Source organism: Suricata suricatta, chromosome 17 (assembly GCF_006229205.1).
Source record: "Suricata suricatta isolate VVHF042 chromosome 17, meerkat_22Aug2017_6uvM2_HiC, whole genome shotgun sequence".
NCBI classification, from domain to species: domain Eukaryota; kingdom Metazoa; phylum Chordata; class Mammalia; order Carnivora; family Herpestidae; genus Suricata; species Suricata suricatta.
The window spans coordinates 47,924,781-47,937,426 of record NC_043716.1 but is presented as its reverse complement, the minus strand read 5'-3'; the positions used below and the strand labels follow the sequence as shown (position 1 = coordinate 47,937,426).

Sequence of the window (12,646 nt, the reverse complement as noted above, 5' to 3'; positions counted from 1 at the left end):
AGTCCACATTCATGGTGTTGGTGGGGCTGATTCTCACTCTGCCCCTCTCTCTGCCCCTTGCTCACTCGTGCTGTCTCTCAAAAATAAATAATAAAATAAGCATTCAAAGTTTGATACACTATCTGCAAACTTATTCTGAAGGTGTTTGTGCATATATGAAGCTTTCTCTCCATGCTGTTTTATCTTTGATTTTGATTATTTTGTGATCTCTCTTATTACGTGCTAAGGTGTTTATTTATTGGCTATTCTTAGCCTGTTTCTTAATGAGGTTCCAGTTTAGGACTGTTTATTTTGGGGGGCCATCCCTATTTTTCAAGCCTACATTAGGAATGTGAGGAATGGCTGACCCACATGTCAGGATAGCTTTGCTGACATTCTGAAGTACAAGGTACGAACCTTTGAAGAAATTCCAGAGACACTATTTGACTTGCGGCCATATGTATTGTTATATGTTGAATACATAAGATGCAAACCCAGGGTCTGGACTTGGCTCTCATGCAGTTGAAGATGAAAAGCCCACCCAGCAGACCACTGAGGAAAAAAAGATGAGAACTGAATTGTCAAAAAAGTCCTACATAAGGCTTGGTCGTCTTAGTCTAACTGGAAGTGAATTCAGTACAATTTAAATGCCGAGCTCTGTGCTGGGGAAGGAGTCTCACGTTGGCAATGTGGCAACGTTGAGGTTTCTTTATTCAAAACCATTTTATCTCAGACTTTACAGTTCAGGCCCAGTCCCCCACCCCCACCCGCACCTCCCTGCAGAGGCCTTGAAACAGTTTCTAATCCTGCCAGGTGTGCCCGCGGAGAGCAGCACAGTACAGGCAGCAGACCCAGGGCCGAGACCGGGCAAAACGTGAGCCCCTCTGACCAGCAGATGGCAGCAGAGGGCTGTGCTGAAGGGGCGCTGTCCCAGTCCTGGAAAAGGTTGCTGCTGCAGCCTGAGCGGAGGCCAAAGGAGAGTCCAAGTTGGAGCCCTCAAGGTACTCTGGGAAGTCTGAGGCTGAGCTCAGTACTGAGTCCAGTGGTCATCCCTGTGCTGGTTCATTTGGGAAATGGGAGACAGCAGGGCTCAAGATGCCTGAGCAAAGCAGGCGAAGTGAAGGGTGAGCTAGAGGACAGCCCTAGCCATTCACCAGATGGAGGAAGGAGGAAGGTTAGAAAGGACAGGAACTGTGTGGTAGAGGCCGAGGCTAGGTTTTAAAATCCCTCCTTTGGCTCCTCTTAAAGAGCCCCCAAAATACAAAATTTTTCAGGGACTTCCCTGAAAGTGGACAAGGAATCCTATGTTTTCTCTTGGAAGTAAATGTTATTGATAACTGGGATAATTGGGAGGGAGATGGGCAGAGATGGTAAAAAGAAACTTCCAGAAAAGGTGTTTTAGGTGTGTCATTGTTAATAAAGATAACTCGTCTCTAATCTGACTTTCACTTCTCCTTATTCTGTTTCAAGTAGTAAAATTAATGATACCTATTTGGGGGAAAGTGAGGATTTTTTTTTTCTCATATAAACAATTACTTAAGTTCAATGATAATTCTCAGGTGGGAGAAAGTATCGACATGAGTCAAAACTAAAGTGTCATTTGATAGGGGCATTTTAAAAGTAAAACAACCACTCCTGGGGTGCCTGGGTGGCTCAGTTGGTTAAGCATCTGATGCTTGATTTCGGGTCCCATCATGATCTCATGGTTCGTGAGTTCCAGCCCCACGTCAGGGTCAGCACTGGTGGCAGATCCTGCTTGGGATTCTTTCCTTCCCTCTCTGTACCCCTCCCCACTCACGTTCTCTCTTTCTCTCCCTCCCTCAGGATAAGTAACTAATCTTAAAAAAAAAAAAAAAGGTAAAACAACTCCTGCTGTTAGAAGAGACTTAATAGGTTAAGAACTAAGCTTTAGAAATAGTAATTGCTACCATGTATTGTGGGCTTGCTCTGTGCAGGGCACCGCTCGGCTGTTCTGTGCATTTTTTATAGACCAGTGGGTCTCTGATGAGCCATGTCCGAATCTGCCAGGGATTGTGAGGACTGTGTAAGTTTTCGGATCCCGATCTGCCAATCAGAGACTCCAGGGGTGGGGTCCAGCCATCTGTGCAATTAGAGCAAACTCTCCGGGTGATCCTGCTACTTGCTAAAGTTTAAGTGTGTATTCACTGGTGTTGAATATTGTATTTAATCCTTATAACAACTCTAAGAAATAAGGATCTTTATTTTTACTCTTCACTTTATAGCTGGAGAATCTGAGGTCAGAGATGTTAAATGATTTTCCCAATGACACTGAGTTTCTAAGTAGCACAGATGGGATTTGAATCCAGGCAGTGTGACTTCAGAACTTATATTCTTGATGTCTTCCTTTCAGAGAGAACGGCACTAAGCTTTTTGTGGGATCTGGCTTCTGTCCTAAGACACTTATAACATAATTGAATTCACTAGTTAAAAGCGATGTGTGTAGATGGGCACTTGGGTGGCTCAGTTGGTTAAGTGTCCGACACTTGATTTTGGCTCAGGTCATGATCTCATGGTCGTGAGATTGAGTCCCGCATCTGGCTCAGCACTGGGTGTGGAGCCTGCTGGAGATTCTCTCTCTTCCTCTCTCTGCCCCTCCCCTAGTTGCCTGTTCTCTCTCTCTTTCTCTCTCCCTTTCAAAATAAATAAACAAAAATAAATAAAGGCAATGTGTGTAATAGGTAGATCTCTCTGGATGTGCACATTCCGCCACACACATATGAGGGTAGGTGTTGCCAAAGGTGGCCAGTAGTGACTGAAGTTTTATTATTTGTCTTGTCTTCCTGCCAAGTCACTTGAGGATAATCAGTCAAAAGTGGTCAGTTGTGAAAAAAAGCGAAGAGAAAAGAAATTTTGCATTCACTAAACAGTGGTTTTCAAACCTAAATGGGTATATGAATCTCCTAATTTGAGAAAATCCTGAATACAGTTGAAGCCGGAGCATTTGCACAAAAGCTGTGAATGGTCTAATGAAGGAGATAGTTCAGGAACAGACTTTGGAGGGTTTAGCCCCTTTCGCTAAGGGGTTTCTAAAAATTAACCCTGCCTTATTTTCACTCTTAAGCTATTTAGTCATTTACATTAGAAAAGACAAATTGGTGAAGAGTGCATCATTAGACTGACTTCTTGTGGCAAAGGAGTTTTGCATTCTGAGATGTGTGTGTCATGTTGGGAGAAGGAGCCTGGTGCTTAGCAAAATGGCCCCAGACTGCACTGAGTTTCAGCCACATACTTTGTGGTCGGTGATTAAATTCAGCATCTTCACTTGTTTTTAAATTCCTGCATCGGCCCCAGTACTAGGTTAGGAGCTTCGGATCCAAGGTAAACAATACAGTCTTGACTTAAAAGGCCTTCTAGTACACTGGAAGATAACAGAAAAATAGATGGGTTGTATTAGTTATCTATTGCTGTGTAACAAATCACCCCAAAAGTTAGCATCCTAAAATGTCATACATTATGCATCGACTCACAGTGTCCATGTCCGTAGGCCAGGAATCTGAGTGTAGCTGAGCTGTGTGTTTTTAAAATTAATGACCAAACAAACAGGACAAAAGGCAATTTGGAGGAAAGGCAGACTGTAGAAGGAAATGTGAACTACAAAAGACTTACTGCAGCACCAGGAAAAGAATCCGGATGCTATAAAAAAAGAACAGTCTGAAGATTAGTTTATATTATGAACAAGTGGTTTTTATGCCAGGAATTCAACTTCAGAGAGTTGTAAGGGTTGTCAGAAAACCGATATTGTGAAACTCATTAGTAGCAGATAAATGTATTGTTTAGAAATTTTAAAATATTTATAGTTAGAATAAATAATAGTTTCAGCAACCTTCACATTAACATACAAAATTTATAGTGCTTCTATATACAAGCAACAATTACATAGAAAATATATTTAAAAATAGACCCTATTCAGTTAGTAATGGAAATCCTATGCTATGGCAAAAAAAAAAAAATCTTACAAAAGACATGTAAGTTTTTAAGGTAAAACATACACATATTTTGAAGGTTTTAGAAGTGACCAGTTTCATCATGTGTGTTTGGGGTGGGGGGGATTCAACATGATGAAGAAGCTATTTCCCTTAAAATTAAAGTACAAATGCAAAAATCAGATATTCTTGGCAGAGGAGGTCATTGGAAGGATGTGGCTACCAGTTGACCCGCTGGCTGGCCTCAGGCAATCAGACGCCCCTCACCCCTTTTCCTGTCCTTTGTATGTTCCTCCCCATACTGTGTGTGTTCCTTCTGCTGCCCCCACTCCCTGAGCGGTCTTCAAGGACACAGCCTTGAGAAAGCTATGTGTAGAGACTTCTGGAGGGTGTACATGTCAGAACCTCGTTAAGGCCTCTATATAAACGTTTAAGATTCTGGCAGCAGGTTCAGACACTGGTCTTGAGGCACCCAGAACAAGCCTCGTAAGTAAGCGTTCTTGCTTCTTAAACTGGCCTCCTGGCTGCCTGGAGTGGCCTGCCTCTGTCTTCTGTCTCTCCTTGCCATCCTTCTGTCCACCACACCAGTTTCAAATTTCACCTGGGAAGCTCCCAACTTTGCAAACCAACCATTATTTCACATAGGAATTTTCAAAATTTTAACAATGCATCTAGTGGAAGGTGTTTGCAAGGAGTTAGGGAAATGGGAGCTTGCATAGGTTGTTGGTTAAAAGCTATATTTTAGAACTTTTGGGGGCGCCTGGGTGGTTCAGTCGGTGAAGCCTCCGACTTCGGCTCAGGTCGGATCTCACGTCCGTGGGTTCGAGCCCCACGTCAGGCTCTGTGCTGACAGCTAGCTCAGAGCCTGGAGCCTGCTTCCGGTTCTGTGTCTCCTTCTCTCTCTGCCCCTCCCCCTCTCATGCTCTGTCTCTCTCTGTATCAAAAATAAATTTAAAAATTTTTAAAAATTAAAAAAAAATTTTTTAAATAAAACTTTTGGACAGCAGGTTGACAACATTAATAAAGATAAAGCTGTACATACCTCATATACAAGAAATCCCACATCCAGAGCAGTGTTCCTACATCTTAGAATTTTACTTCTTCTTCTTCTTCTCCTCCATGCCCAGTGAGGGGCTAGAACTCATGACCCTCCTATCAAGAGTCAGACGCTCGACCAACTGAACCAGTCAGGGTGCCCCCAGGACTTTATTAGTAAAATTATTTTGACTACTCTTCATGGATGTGTGTAAATTTAATTTTTTAAAAGCCTTTTAACAAACATTTTTTAAGATTATTTTTAAGAGCAAAAGAGGAGAGAGGGGAAAGAGGAGTTACAGCCGGCCCTGTGCTGATAGCGAGCCCAATGTGGGGCTCAAACTCACAAACTGTGAGATCACGACCTGCGCTGAAGGCAGACACTTAACTGACCACCCAGGCACCCTGTGAATTTAATTTTTTAAACTATCTACATTATGTACATGTTTTATTATGTTAATATAAAATGTTCACAACAACAAACTACAAACTTGATACGATAAGATAAAGATGAAAGAAAGAATTCTTGTCAATTATGAATATGTGGTCATACTTTTGACCTTGTATTAAGGTGTATAAGAAACTCATACTTAATACTTCATACTTCATAGGTTTATTTTTAATAGTAAATATGGACATTTATTATAAGCCCTTCACATACTTTCTAACACATAGGAACCCAGTCATGTACCAGGGGTCATTTAGCTGAAGTGCAGTTAAGTTTTAGGTGAAGACTCGTCATATGAATTATTCTGATTTCTGGGATGATTGTGCCTTGTTTTCCCTTGCTCTCCCCAACTTCCTTTCTTTATAATCTGCTCTTTTTTTTTTTTTGACTTGGGTATCTAATTTTCAGTCCTTAAAAGCTCATAGAGACTTGCTCAACGCCGTGGGGTTATTTTCTTCCTTTTAGAATCTGATCATTTTTTTGTGAATGCCAGAAAGAACAATAAACAAATACCACGTGCTGTGCTTAGCCAACCATCCACAACTACATACTCCCCACAGAGTAATTGGACAAGAAACAAAAACCAAAAACCAACTTATCAAGTAAAGAACATTTGGCAGGCTTTTTACACACAGGCTGTGGCCCGTTTTCAGAGGCCAAACAGAGCAAAAACAGTTTTAAAAGAGGAAAACATTTGCAGAAGAGCTTTTGAAGGATTCTTAGCTGTTCTTCTAGACAAAAAGAAAACAGTGAATCAGAGGTTGTCCTGACAGTAAGTCAAATTGCATTCCACTTTGCATGAGGTAAGTAAGGCATAAAGTAGACCTAGGACCAATGTCAAACCTTTTGATTGACATTGTTGAAATTATTTTATTGTTCTGATATTCCTAAATTATTGTGCTTTATATTGTAGACCAGATGAGTGATTTAATTTTTAAGACTCGGTTATATAGTATTTTAGTATGATAGTAAAATGGAAAAGAGACTCAGATGTGTGTACAAATATAATCTTCGGGGGGGGTCAGCTTTATACTTCTCTGATTATTAGCTTTTTGAGAATTTGCCAAGTTTTACTTCTTGGGAATGTATGGGCATTAGAACAGGTTACTTTTCCCCGTGGCTTCTTTTTTTCTTCTACAATGTCTTTGTGGGTAGCTTCCTGAGCTATTCAAACAGACCTCTGTAACCATACGGTGAAGATGAATGTTTGACTTAGAAACTTTCTCAAGTTAGAATTTATAGATTATTTTGATATTTGGTAGCTTTACCTTTTCTTTCATCAAAAAACAGAAATGGAGCAAGTTCTCTGAACACTGTAATTATGTCTAACATCAACATTTACTCAAATTAATTTAAACAACCAGAGTTCTGATACTGGCCAAATTCCAGTCTCTGGAATTTCACATTGACAATGCAGAAGGATCCCTATCATACATCGTGGTCATCTACATATCAATTACTTCAATACATATCCACTCACATGTTTTTGGTTTTCTTTTGTATCTGTCTTACATTCTTACTCCATAAGAGGGGACTCATGAATTTAAGAGAAGAAATTAGCTCTTTGGGTTCTAAGAATGACTATCATTGTTATTCGACTTTGCTTTACGAAGTTGTTTCCTTGATATTAAATAAGTAGTTCTCTAGACATTAGATATTAAACAAGCATGCAGAAGTGTACCATTTGAAGTGCAGACTGCCTGTGGACAATTCTCTGACAAAACAAACCAAAAACAAAACAAAACAAAATGATATAGTTTTATTCCTGTTATACTTTTTTTCTTTAAGTAAAGAGCAAAGTGTTTTTTGAAATCTAAACATCACTAGCATCTTCTCCCCTGATATACTTTAGATTATTGTAATGTTGAGATTTGGCAGAAAAAAAGTTACTTTTGAGACAAGAGAGAAAAAAACCTCCTATACTGCCACCGTCATCACCCAGAGCCATGAGAGCCTGGAAATACTTAACCAGCTGACAAGATAATTTACATTTGTTAATAATTCATACTCTTTAAAAAAAAACCCTACTACATGTGTTTCTGCAGAGTCAAATAAAGCATCAAGTTAGTGCAGTTGAAACTACTTTTTCAAAGTGTTCAGAAGCTTAAAGTATCTGGGCTTATTTTGGTCTTTGGTCTTTTTTTTTTTTTCTTCTAGTTACTAGTCACCTTCTCTCTCCACGAACAGGAGAAAATGATTAAAAAAAAGATAAGTGTGTATCAACAAACCCAGGCCCTTTTATACAAGAATTTTCTTAAAAACTGGAGAATGAAGAAAGAGAGCCTATCGGTATGGGTCACAATGTCTATTTTTCCTTATTTAGTAAATGAAAACCATCATTTAGTATCATGCTATGAATATTGCTTTTTTATATTCACGCTCCACAGGCTAGTTGAATTGGAGTTCTAAATATAATATTTTGCAAATATTGCAGAATAGGGTATAAGATATATTGCAGAAAAGGATACTACTTACGGCAAATTGATGAGATTTAACTAAAGGACTCAAACAAAGTAATGTTTCATTGACTAGAATTAGCCATTCTCCAAATAATTAATCCATTTGGATCTTGTGGCGTTTGTTCTGATTTACTTTGAGTCAACTTCAGTGTTATGGGGGACATGAAACAAGTTAGGCAAAATGAAATAGATTTTAAATGAGTAAACCATTTTACTCTACTGGGCACATTTTAGTTAAGATTCTATTAATTAGGAAGGCTGGGAGAAAAATCTATGAGGAAAAATTAGGGAATATTTTTGGGATCTCTTCGAGACTATGCTTTTCATAAACACAGAGTGGCTTCAGGGAGTAGCCAGATCTCTGATTGTATCTTTGCATTCTGTTGAGTTCCTAGCATAACAGCATAGACATTAGAGTGAAGACATTTGCTAAATGTTACCTTGAGGTGTATCTGGGGCTGCCTTGGCCACATTGAGGCTGTATTCTGTTTAAATACAGAGAATAACATTTCGCTGGGAGTTAGCAGAGTTCACATCATTGTTTACTTTCTCTGCGATAGCTTTTGAAACAATTCAGCTCTAGTATTTTTAGCTGCTGTATTGATGAAGAGTGCATTTAGAATAATCACTTAATCAGAATTTCAAAGGAAACTTATCAAAAATATTTTAAATCTCAAAATGTAGAAATACTGGTAGAATAAAGCCACATCTTCTCCTATTCACCCATAACCCAGGCTTGATGAGGTTTAACCTTTTGCCATCTTTGCCTTCTTCATCTCTGTGTCTCTCCTCTTTAAGATATGGGGCACCTGGGTGGCTCAGTCAGTTGGGCTTCTGACTTCAGCTCAGGTCATGATCTCATGGTTCGTGAGTTCAGGCCCCACATTGAGTTCTGTACTGACAGCTCAGAGCCTGAAGCCTGCTTTGGATTCTGTGTCTCCCTCTCTCTCTGCCCTCCCCCACTTACACTCTGTCTCTCTCTCAAAAAATAATAAGCATTTAAAAAATACTTCAGCTAGAATCTACAAAAATTAAAGACCTATTCTACATAGCCATTAATACACTTCACAAAATTAGCCAAAATTGCATATAATCAACTCAAATTCAATTTTCTAAAATTTCATGAAAAAATGCATTTAAAGTTGGTTTTGATGAGCCAGGAACCAATGAGACCATCTCATATCTTATGAATATTCATGTTCTATATCTGATTGCTACTTCATCCTGTCATTTAATTCATTCCTCTGCTTTTTACATTTCTTTAAGCAGAAAATTAGGTTGAAAGACAGAATTAGCTTCTGGTTGAACATTTTTGGCAGGAATATCTCATATGTGATGCTATGCAGTTACATTGCATCACCTGTGAGGGCATGTAATCAAGAGTGGTCACTATTAGGGGTGCTGTATTAGTGGGTTAAGATCAATGGTGTATTCTTTTATGCTTTTAATGTTTATTTATACTTTTGAAAGAGAGAGAGGCAGACCATGAGTGGAGGAGGGGCAGAGAGAGAGGGAGATACAGAATCTGAAGCAGGCTCCAGGCTTTGAGCTGTCAGAACAGAGCCCAGTGCAGAGCTTGAAATCACCAACTGTGAGATCATGACCTGATCAACCAACTGAGCCACTCAGACGCTCCCTGGGCATATGTGATATGATCTCAAAGTTGTAAGTTTTTGAAATTAGTATTTGGGGAAGGCAAAAATTGGAGAGAGAAATGAAATTCAATGCTCACTGATAATACTTTGTGTCTTAAAATGTGTTTCTTGATATCTGGATCACATTATAACTTGGCTCATTTTTCTTTCGTGTACTGAAGGAATGGACCATAGCATTGCTTGTGGGGCTATATCTGTGCATCTTCTCAGAATCCTTCAGAGCTACCCATCTTCCTGAGCAACCTCCTCATATCCTGGGACGTGTGGATGAATTTAATGACTCTGACCTGGTGGTGGCATACACCCCAGTCACTAACATGACCCAGAGGATAATGGAGAAGATGTCTTTGGCTTCGTTTATGAAAGGTGTGTTGCCCAATGACCAATGTTTCATTATTATGCAACCCGTACATGTTTAAGTTTGCTGTGCAAATTGAGTTTATTTGCTCAGCCCTATGTATGGGTCAGTAGTTCTCAACTGGGACAAGGACCTTTATTCCACATGCCATGTAGGGGTTGTTGTGGGGTTACAGGTGAGGGTAAGTGGGTAAGAAGTGAAATAGACTTAACCAGGGGCTTTTCAAATCACACACACTCCCTTCACTCCTCTCACCCTTGAAATCTGTGCTGTTGTGAGTCATCATTAGTAGATGATGTGTACGCCAAAGAGGTAGGTGGGAATAGGAAAATAAGTTTGAACCATATCCTAGATGATTTCATCCCTGACCACTTTCTTCTGTTTTGTGATCCTTCATGGCAGCTCCTGGATCTCTGACCCTTACCCACACTGGCCATGTGCTCTGACTGACCAGGGTTCATTCTACCCTGATCTGGTTTTCCAGGCCTCCCCCATTTGGTCACTTACCACATCTCTTTTTAACTCGGAAAGCATTTACAAAAGCCACACGGACTAGTCTCCCCACCTGCACAGTGCAGGCTCTTTGCTGCCTTTTTTTTTTTTTAATGTTTATTTACTTATTTTGAGAGAGAATGTGGGAGTTGGGGAGGGGCAAAGAGAAATGGAGAGAGAGAATCCCAAGCAGGCTCCACGCTATCACGGGTGGTGGGGGGGGCTCGATCTCACAAACTGTAAGATCATGACCTGAATCAACATTCCGAGTCAGGCGCTTAACGAATTGAGCCATGCAGGCACCCCAGCTCTCTGCTACTTTTAGTCCTTGAGTCTCATGGCTCCTTGATGTCCATCTGTCCTTTTCTAATCGAAGCCCACAGCTCGGCCACCACGCCAGCCTGTTCCAGTCGCGGCTCCTCTCACGCCACCTCATTCTACCTTTGTCTGACTCGTGCTGTTTAGCCCAAATACTCATGTTTGGATCTTGGCAGTGTTTGTATGCCCCTAGAGAAAATCAGCGAAATTAGCATTGTCCTCATAAAAATTCCACAGCCTTGGAGTGCCTGGGTGGCTCAGTTAAGTGTCCGACTTTGTCTCAGGTCATGATCTCATGGCTTGTGAGTTTGAGCCCAGCGTCGGGCTGAGTGCTGACAGCTCAGAGCCTGGGGCCTGCTTCAGATTCTGTGTCTCCCTCTCCGTCTGCCCCTCCCCTGCTTGTGCTTGGTCTCTCTCTCTCTCTAAGATAAATAAACGTTAAAACATTTTTTAATTAAAAAAATTTCACAGCCTTACTCCATGTTTGGAAAGATATGAAAATGAAAATGAATATGTTTTCCTCTTTCAGGCAGACATCATCCTGAGTGAGCTTTAAGTACTGTGTTAAAATTAATAAAAATTTTAGAACATACTACGTGATAGTATAAGAAAGCATTTGAAAAGGATGCCATAAATTGGACTTCAGAGATTTGCAGAGCTTCCACTAGTAATGGGTTAATTAACCACTTACTGGATGGATTACTTCTGCAGATTAGAAACTCATCCCTTATGAACATTATGAGCTTAATTCTTAGAGTGTTCTTGACTCTGAAGAGCCTGTAGGCGGACTGTAACTTTACTCTGATTATTTGCAGGCAGTCTATTTCTCCTGCCATAGTATTTTCATGTGATAGAAATTAGCAGGAAAAAAAACCCACCAAATTTTCAAGAAGTTTTATTGATTATTTTACGTATTTTTTCTTTTTAACATTTTAATTATTTTAATCATCAAGGTGATAGCCACCCCCCAAGAGCGAAGCAATACAAAAAACAACAACAACAAAAAAAGGAGAGCTTTCGCCCTTATTCTAGCCAAAACTTCCTCCCCTGCCGTACCTCCCATTTAAATGTGTGTATATTTTTTTAGGATAAGATGTATACAGCCACACACCTGGTTATGTATATAGGTGTACATACGTATAGGCACACAGATTCAGTTTCTTTATTAAAATGGGATCACACTAAAAAATGCTGCAAATGGGTTTTTTAAAAGTATTTATTTATTTTTGAGAGAGACAGAGTGCAATCAGAAGAGGGGCAGAGAGGGAGAGAGGGAGACACAGAATCTGAAGCAGGCTCCAGGCTCCAAGCTGTCAGCACAGAGTCCGACCCGGGGCTTGAACTCACAAATCTCCAGATCATGACCTGAGCTGAAGTGGGACGCTCAACTGACTGAGCCACCCAGGTGCCCCTGCAAATAATTTTTAAAAGACATAATGTCATTTACATGTTTTCACATATTTACATTGAGCATAACAGAATAGAAAGGATTTTCGGTAGCTACCTTAGAGGCACCTGCTTAGCTATAGTATGTGATGCCAATAAACAATTACAACATGGTTTTGCATTCTCTAGTACTGAGTTGATATGATTATTTATATTTTTTCATGTGCGGCAGGAAGAAAAACGCTTGAGGTTGTTGAGAAAGAAATGATGGATACAGTACTTTCAGAAAGCCATCATGATGTGGTGGGAGTTGTGTTTCATGATATTTTTTCATATCAGCTGAAGTTTAATTGGGAATATAGAGTCCCAGTTAGAGAAGAACACGCTGAACACTCAGGTAACTATAGAAGAACTGATGCAATCTTTTTTGCTGCTTTATCAAATCCCTATTTGGGAACGACTGATAGAAACAGTGATCAAATCAAGAAAAGAGGTAATATACTTTTTATTCTTGAACTTAGTGATCAGCCTTTCCTGTAGGATAAGTCCAATGATTTGGGCCACCATGCTTC

The 12,646-nt window shown here is 40.0% G+C and overlaps 1 protein-coding gene across 1 annotated transcript in view; it reads left to right on the top strand.

Annotated features, from left to right (window-relative positions):
- Window positions 1-6,054: 6,054 nt before the first annotated feature.
- The window catches only part of ABCA10 (ATP binding cassette subfamily A member 10), a 69,174-nt gene continuing 62,582 nt past the window's right edge, over window positions 6,055-12,646 (top strand). The window contains 4 exon segments of the mRNA XM_029927694.1: window positions 6,055-6,209; window positions 7,564-7,695; window positions 9,682-9,886; window positions 12,307-12,471. Coding sequence (XP_029783554.1) covers window positions 7,600-7,695; window positions 9,682-9,886; window positions 12,307-12,471 — 466 coding nt within the window. The 5' untranslated portion in view covers window positions 6,055-6,209; window positions 7,564-7,599.